This window comes from Microplitis demolitor, chromosome 8 (assembly GCF_026212275.2).
Source record: "Microplitis demolitor isolate Queensland-Clemson2020A chromosome 8, iyMicDemo2.1a, whole genome shotgun sequence".
NCBI lineage: Eukaryota > Metazoa > Arthropoda > Insecta > Hymenoptera > Braconidae > Microplitis > Microplitis demolitor.
Window position 1 is genome coordinate 18,281,437 of NC_068552.1, and position 8,890 is coordinate 18,290,326.

An 8,890-nucleotide genomic window follows, 5' to 3' on the forward strand; every position below is an offset into this window, starting at 1 on the left:
AATTATGTATTTTAAAATATTTGAAGCTTAATTATTAATGCGTTAACTTTTGAATAAACATAAATAAATATATGAGTTTAAATCATATTATTTAGTATTTGCGAAAAATATTTTTGTTACATTTACGTCTAATCATCTACGTCTAGACTTAACGAAATTATAAGAAACTAACAGCTGTCAGGCGACAGTAAGTACTGAAAAAATTAAAGCTCGTCTTAAAACCATTTGCGTCGGAGATTATGACAGTAATTGAAAATTTTTCTACTTTACTTCTATTTAATATGTTGAATATTTATCGATCTGCGGAATCGTTTTTTTAATCTTCAGCTGTGAGATTTCGTTTATAATCTTTAGGAAATAAAATTATTTATATTACTATTTTTAGAAAAAATAAAATATTTAATTTTGAATTATTTAAATCTACAAAATAATATATTTATATTTTTATAGGAGTAAATAGGGTAAAAAAATTGTAATAAAGTATTCAATGTCTGCAAATGGAACAGTGGTCATAAATGTACTTCTTGTTGCCAAGTTTATTTTGTTACAATTAATTCTAAACCAAAAAGTTCTGACATCTAATAAATTATCTGCGATTCAGTACTACTGTTAGTTATCAATAAATATTTTCCATGCAAAAAACTCTTTCGGTAATTTAATGATTTCCTCTTTATTTAAATTATTATTAATAAAAAATGTTAATTAATTACTAAATTCATGCCTTAAATTTAAGATTATATTATAAATAATAAATTTTAAAAACAGTATTTTTTTTAGTTTTTTTTTTATTTATTCACTCGTAAAAATTACAAAATATCTCAATTTATAGAATGTTAGATCAAAATACATAATTTCATTTTAATTTTTTCTCTGTTATTGTAATATACATTTCTCACTTTAAGTCTCTAATCTATTATAATTATTCTATATTAATTGAAGGAGTGAGAACTGAAGGAATAAAAATGACAAAAAAAATTTTGATTTCAGATGCAGGTAATTTTAAATTGAGATTTTTTTTTTTTTTGGAAAAATAAATTTTTTTGTCACTTATACTCCTGGAGTTCTGACTCATTCAACTAAAAAATTTTAGCTTAAAGATGTCTAGTCTTCGCGAATTGAATTCAAAATTTTGAGCGAGAATTCAAAACTTGAAAAACTAATGGCCGTTTTTGGCGGAAGTTAGTCATGAGTAAACTTAGCGATGCTTTTATTATACTAGTTCTTACTAAGTTTAGTCAATGATTCAGTTCAGCCGAACACGTCCAATGACTGAATTTCGGTGAAAAAGAATCGATTCTTTGCTCAGAGAAATCGATTGAAAAAGCGACTAATTTTCGGTGAAATTCACTCAGTATAGAAATTGTTCTCTATAAAAAATTTCTTTAAGCCAAAACTCATGATCAAATATCGAATATCTCCGACTGAACTTTACTGACGAATAGACGTCCAGAAATTTTTTAATAAAATTCAGTCAAAGCTCGAAGTAATAATATTGCAAATAATATTACAAGCTAATTAATGAATTGCAATGCTGACATAATGAGTAAATTTCAAATAATTTACATTTTTTTTACTTATATTACAACACTATAGAAAATATAATTCTATTCATCATATTAATATTTATAAATACAGATTAAATATTAATATAATGATATTAATTTTATCAGCATTGCAAAAATATAAAAGTTCAACTTAAGTTTAATAGAAAAATTTTATAAAATATATACAAAAATTTTTCTTTATACAAATTATATAAATGTAATTAATTCTTTACATAGCAACTTATTATAATATTTAAGAATATATATCTATATATATATATATATAAACATTTAATTATTGTCTCTTGATTTTTTTTTTATTTTTATTGTTTTTTATAAATAATTTTTTTTTAATATTTTGTTTTATTAGTTTTTTTTCCCACAACCTGAAATTTTTACTGATAAATTATTTCTTACTTAAAAAATATTTTTTTATATTACTTTTAAGAAACACTTTTTTTTTTTTTTTTTAATTAAAAAAAATTTTTTTTTTCAGATTCCGCGAAATGAAGCGAACAAAATAATATTAGGTGGTCAGCACGAAAAAACGAGCGATGCTAATACCGACTTAATATCATTATTGTTCGTATACTTCATTTTAAACAATCGCGCGAGAAGAATTTTACTATCAGTCTCAAGTTCTCAGCGAGATCCCTCGACTACGTTAACTATATGAATATTTTTTTTATCAGAACATCCACGTTATTTTATATAACCATTAATATCTAATACATGTCTCGAACCATTAATCTAATTTTTTTTTAATAATATAATTTTTTAATTTTTTTTTAAAATTATAAGACTAATTTTCCACTGATTGAAAAAATGAAACTTAAAAGAATAATCAATTATAATATTAAACAAATCACCAGAAATTTCTAATTATAGAAATTTAAAAGTAAAATCTTATTTTATAAACCTTAAATTATTTTGTACAAAAAGAACATTACTGTTTTTTTTCAAGTTCTTTTTTGTAAGTGCTCCTATCACAAATACTTATGATTGACATTTATCATCATACGGTTTATTAAAATTTAGTATGCAAAATTATGAAAAAAAAAAAAATGAAAAACTTATAAAACAAAAATATTTGAAATGTACATTACATTTTACTTTTACCAAAATTGAATCCTCTTTCAATTCTCATAAGAAAATAAAAAATAAATTAAAGTAAATAAAGTAAATTCAGAAAAAAAAAATAATAATAATAAATATAATTTAGATTTTGAATTTAAAATATTCTAGACTTAAATCACGATATTAATGATTGATAGATAATCATTAGGAAAAAAGCTATTGTTGTAATACTGCACTGAATAATATACATTCAATACATTGTTAATTTATTTTTTTACTACGGTTGTGATTACCTACGCAGATAATGCTAATTATCATTGCAAGTAAAAACAAGGAGGCTTATAACAATGTATTAAGTGTATATTGTTTCAGGTCCGACTAGATAAACTTTGATGTTTATTTTACTGTCACAACTGGCAGCTGTAAAATAAACAAACAAAGTTTATTTTACCGCCGCAGTAAACAGTTATAATAATGGTGATAATAATTACGACAGTAATTTTAATAGAGATAATTTCAATCAGTGGAATTTTTCGACGCTTTCTTAATGTGCGTATATAATATTTAAATTTTTACGCATATCCCTGACTCTGGTTGCGAAATTACAAATTTTGAAACTCAATGCCAATGTGTTTATAAAATGAAAACACATTGTCATAAAATTTCTAACAAAAATTCCACTTACGTGGATCTCCGATAGTGTTATCAATAGTAATTTCCGATTTCGGGTTCTGCAACGTCGACGGGCTCTTCTTTGATTGCAATAATGCTATTGAATTCATGATTTTTATGTTCTACTTGTTTGCGGACACACTTGACAGCTTTACCCTTGCGTTTGCTGGCACCAGAAACTCTCGGTGAGCTTTCGGTTGGAGTGGCTACAGTTTCAACTGTAGTTGGCCTCGAGTGAATTTCAGCTGTAGATGGCCTCGAGTGAATTTCAACTGTAGTTGTACTCAAGTTAATTGCGGTGTTATTTGAACCCTTTTTACTAAGATCCAGGGGAGCGTTATTGTCATGTTCGACTTGAGCTGGGATAGCAGCCACTGGTTCTACGGTGGTATCAGATTTTTTCTTGGTTGCCTTTCTGGGTCCTCTACGTTTTCCGTAGACATCAATTATTTTATCACATAGGTTACCATCTTCGTCGTACGTAAGACCTTGGCGATGTCCTGTCTCCTCGAGATGCTGTTTAATTGCATGATGAAACTTTGACCTTGAAGGACAGTCAGCACAGTAGTAGTCGTAATTGGGAGAGTGCGATTTCTTATGACTTTTCAGCATAGCTTTATTAATGCAACGATATGGACACTGGTCACACCCGAAATTTCTTTCTCCGGTATGCAAACATACGTGATATTGTAAATGATGTTTTACGTCCGTCACGAAGGCACAGAATTGCATAGTACATGTAACCAACTTCGCTGGCTCAATGTGCTGCTTTCTAAGATGAGTCCACATCTCGACTTTTGTCTCAAATTTGGAGTCACAATCTCTGCACTTAATCATACACACTTCTCCCTTTTTATCGATCTTTGGAACGGACCAACCCGGTTCCGTTTTGTAAGCCTTTTCATCTATTATTTTCACGGGAGCTGTTCCTCCTCCATCAGATTCACTTACGCCATCTGAGTTTTCGTTACAAAAAGAATCTTGCTGCCCATCATTCATTGGACTCAAAGTATTTTCATCCATGATGTTTTCATCCACATGAATATCAGCAGACGCGTCTTGGCCTGATTGTGGTAATTGTTGTATCTCGACTTGTTGTTGTTGCTGTTGTCGTTGATACGATCGTTGTTGCTGGACTTGTTGACGCTGTTCTTTGTACATTATTTTGCGTGCTATTATGTCATTTGCTCGCATTAGATAATTCATATACTGCTCTTCACGAGGTCCAGATTCACCAGTAGCGTTACTCATACGTTGTTCTACTAAATTTGATCTCTTTTTGATTTCTTTTTTTTGACGTTTCTCCTTCTGTTCGGCAATTTTTTTAGCGACATTATTTTGAGTATCAGGCAGAGAACGGTTGTAATAGTTTTCGTAATGTTGACTGTAGAAAATAAATTAATAATTAATTATTTGTTTTTACAAATAAAATATTGATAATTAATAAATAAATAAAAGGAAATACTTACGTAGTTTGCATTATAAAATTATATTGTTCGAGTGAAATTGAAGGCGGCCTTGCTAGTAAAAAATTACTCGTGCGACCAACTTCGGTATCAGAATTGCATTGGCCCTGTGGCAAATTACCACCCCTGTAATTATCTTCAAAAGTCGAACTGTTTTGCGACAGTGCCGGAGATGTAGACGTCGAATACGGAGGAGAGGGCTGCCCATATATAAATCCATTTGAAGTGAATCCATTTTGTTGTCCAAGTTGGAAATAATTCTGTAAGATTTTTAAATTAAATAAATAAATATATAAATTGTTTCATTTTTTCAGGACTATCGAGCATGGATCGGACATTTTGTTTGGACGTTACATGATGAATGAAAACGATAGATGGGGATTGAATTCGAGGGAGGAGAGTTAAGACAGGGAGAATGAAAGGGGATGTGCGGATAAGTTTAGAAAGGGAGAGAAAATGGTAGAAGGATTGAAAAGTAAAAAAGTACAGGGTGGATATTGTCAGCAGTTTAATTACTTACGTTATTAATATTATTATTATTATTATTGGACTCCTGAGATCCCTGTTGCAGCATGTAACCATTCATTTGTCGAGGTGATATCGAGAGGTGATTATTCAGGAGAATGTGCGGGAATGGTTGTATGCGACCCATCATCATTTGCGGGGACATGTTGGAAGGTAGCGGTTGCCCGTAGCCTGCTCTAGGGTTGTTCATATTGGATGATTGAATTTACTCGAAATCAATTCTTATATCTGTAAATAAAGCAAATTTTTATCAATTAGTATTCTGTAGTTTTTAAATTTTTTAAAATTTTTTTATTCAACATTAGGAGTATAAAATTTAGAAAAATATTCCGTCAGTTCAATAAGACGCAAAAAATACTTTTATATGTATCAATAAAAGAAAAATGAAACCCTTACACATGAATTCAATTTTTTATGCAGATGTTCTATTCTCAAAGTTGAATCGAATTTTCCTTACACCAGGTGAAGGATAAAAAAAGGGTTTTCCAATTTCTTACTCTACTATTCAAAACTATCTATTGTTACGGCAGATTATTCTTTTCGTCATATAATAACGAAAAAAATTTTTATGAATGCCAAAAAGGTAAAAAAAAATCTATTTCATCGAGTTTAAAAATTCTCAAGGTAAATTCATATGTCGAGCTTGTCGAAATTTATGTATGACGAGTGAAAAGGGGTTGGACAGTGACATCAACGATTGTCAATATACTGCGTTAACGGAAAAATATTTAAAATATTCAAATAAAAAATGAAAATTTTCTGAGCTCATGGTTTAATGACGGCTACTTTACGCTTGTATTTCAGTGACCTTCAGAAGGACAGCTGGTCAAAACGGGCACGTGTATTCAAATAGATCAATTGCTACAAGTGTCGTCACCACTTATACCTGGTCATATAACAAGTCCTTCAAGGTATTGTTTAATGCATGTTTTAGTGTTGGAGCCTACTGAACCTACTTTGTATATTTTTCGATACAGTATTGTACAATCATATTTACAGCAGTACAACCTTTTTCTAAACAGAAGATTTTCGTCTTTTATGGCAAATCATGATTTGACTAACTTGCGGAAATTTACCTGATCATAAATAAGAGTTTGCATTTGTCTTTACTTTCGTAACTATACTTCTATTCGTAACCAAATTTAAAACTTACTTTCTAAACCCAAAAATATCATATCTTTGAAAGCTTGTATTATGACCAAGTTTTTTGTTTTAGATTCAGATGTACTCTAAGGGTAAGGTACTGGCATGCTTAAACGAGTTTTAAATTTAATCCTATAATTTTCTTTCACGCTGTAATGGAAATGTCTAAACAAAAGCTGTGGGATACCTCAAGTAAATATTTTTGCCACCGAAATTTTACACCCGTATGAATTTTTATTTTTGAATACGCAAATTTTAAATAAAATTTATTTTACCGAAAAAAAATTAGGCAGCCAAATATATTTATTAAAAATTATTTTTTTTTTATGAGTATAAAATTAAACTAATCCGTATCAATAAAAATAAAGAAAAAAAAGATAAGAGTTTGTTTGTTTGAGAATTTTCAAAGCCGGCACGTGGAAAATGAAAACAAAAACGACACGTGTGCGATAGTCGAGTGTCCGGTAATGTGCAAAATAAAAATAAAAATTATCAAACGAATTACCGCTTTAACGGTCTTATTGATGGTATTAAGTATATATATATATAAATATAAATGTATTTATATGGATAAAAAGTGGGATTAATGTTTCAAACAATTGCCTTCCGTGCAGTCTTATATTTTATTATAAATTTAATGTTCTGTTTGTTGGATCGAAAAAAACAAAAACCATGAAAATAATAAGAAAAAATGGAGCTAACGATTCATTTTATTTATTTTTTTGCTCCCTTCGCGTCGTCTATTCTGCTGGATAATGATAATCACTCTCCGGACAAACTGTCCCTCTTGATTAACCGATCGATCGATTCGAGTTCACCCACTTGGTCTCAACATTTTATTTATTTCATTTCTTTTACTGCTATTTTATTTTATTTTTTTTTCTCTTTCTAACGATACTCGTTTTCCCTATTGTCGTTAGCCCGAAAGTACTTTTACGATAAGATTATCTGCAATCATTTTTTTTCGGACAATAAATAATCAAATGATAAGAAAAATTGCAACAATCAGGTGGAAAATTTTTTCATGCAATGGAAATTTAAAATTATTGCTAATTTTCGGATTTTCATTTTTTTTGAGAAACTTTAATAGAAATCTAATTATAGAAAAAGGATTTTCTATTAGAAATTATAAAATTACTTATAAAAAATACATTTTTTTAAGCCGGAACTCAAAATTTTTATTTTTACGGGAAACAAACCGAAAAAAAAATTTATTTTCTCATATGAAAAAAAGTAAAAATGTTATCAAGCGAATTCCGTACAACAAAATAAAAATACTCTTAATCTCTAAGAATTTTTAAGCTTCTTATAATAAAATATAAGTTTGATATTTGTCTCTTCAAGATAAACAAGAATTAAAAATTTCATTGCTAATTATCAAGTTTTTGTATTCTAAAAATTTTTTTACTTAAGTGACTCATATATTTTGAATTATTTTACATCAATGAAAAAATTAAAAATATAATCTCAAAATTTCTTAACTAACAAAAAAAATTACCTTTCAAAAATATTAACAAATTTTTTTTGTATAAAAATTAAAATCATCATGTAGGTAAACTCGAAAAATTTTAATTCATTGAACATAAGTAAAAATTTTAATCTAATGAATTTTTTTATAATCAACAAAAAATGTATGTTTCTCTTGTTATCGTTATCATGTTAATATATATTTTTTTTTTTAACGAGTATGTCTATAAGCATGCATCGGTAAGAAATGTCATAAGATTAGATTTAAAAAAAAATGAATATTAAAAAAACTATCATGTTAGACATTTATATCAATAGATCGTTGATCAAAGTTCGTCAAAGTGTACAATTAAATACGGAACAAATGATCACAAAAATTAAAATATTTAAATTAAAAAAAAAACATACCTTTGCTCGGGTTCAATTCACGATGAGATGAAGCAAATGGGATGGACGTCAATGAAAGAATGTTCATCAATTGGTGGTTTAATTTTGGAAGACACTATATCCAAACCGATGTTCACTTTTAAGAGAAAAAAACAATTAAGTTTAAATATTTTTCAATCACTTGCACTGAGCACGATCACTTAAAGAAGTAGAGAATCATAACAGAAGTTAAGAAAACTACTTGAAAAAAATGGGAACGAAAAACTTTCACCGATCAATCGAGTGATCTACCGAAGACTGGTGCTCATCGCAGTCTCGACAAAGCTTATGTAGCCCAGGGGCAGCTACCCTTCGCGCCCTCTACTGTGTGCGGCTGTGGTTTGTAGAGATCGACCAATCACAGCCGCGCACAGTACTGACGCACGTGGTTTCTAGGGAATCTTCCCTTGCCGCGTTTCTTTTCTCCAATCAGCCCTTCCCCTTTTACTCCATTTATTTACCCCCATTTTCATTTTTTCACTTTATCACTACTCACCACCTCCTACTTTTTTTTTTACATACTACTGCTACTACTTCCAATTTATTCTTATTTTTACATTTTGTTAAAAT

At 28.9% G+C, this 8,890-nt stretch overlaps 1 protein-coding gene across 1 annotated transcript; it reads right to left on the reverse strand.

The window, feature by feature from the left end:
• Positions 1-826: 826 nt before the first annotated feature.
• LOC103572305 (B-cell lymphoma 6 protein homolog) lies at positions 827-8,595 on the reverse strand. Its single transcript, XM_008550836.2, has 4 exons — positions 8,303-8,595; positions 5,280-5,512; positions 4,763-5,019; positions 827-4,677 (listed from the first exon to the last, which is right to left on the reverse strand). The coding sequence occupies exons 2-4, from the start codon at positions 5,472-5,474 to the stop codon at positions 3,327-3,329; spliced, it is 1,803 nt and encodes a 600-aa protein (XP_008549058.1). The 5' UTR covers positions 5,475-5,512; positions 8,303-8,595; the 3' UTR covers positions 827-3,326.
• Between the last annotated feature and the right edge of the window lie 295 nt (positions 8,596-8,890).

What these genes read in the sequence shown, in the direction of transcription:
- LOC103572305 (XM_008550836.2), bottom strand. Translation starts at nt 5,474, where the DNA reads ATGAACAACCCTAGAGCAGGCTACGGGCAACCGCTACCTTCCAACATG. An exon ending in ATAATAATAATATTAATAAC is followed by an intron (nt 5,020 to 5,279) that starts GTAAGTAATTAA and finishes AAAATCTTACAG; the next exon opens with AATTATTTCCAACTTGGACA. An exon ending in AATTTTATAATGCAAACTAC is followed by an intron (nt 4,678 to 4,762) that starts GTAAGTATTTCC and finishes TATTTTCTACAG; the next exon opens with TCAACATTACGAAAACTATT.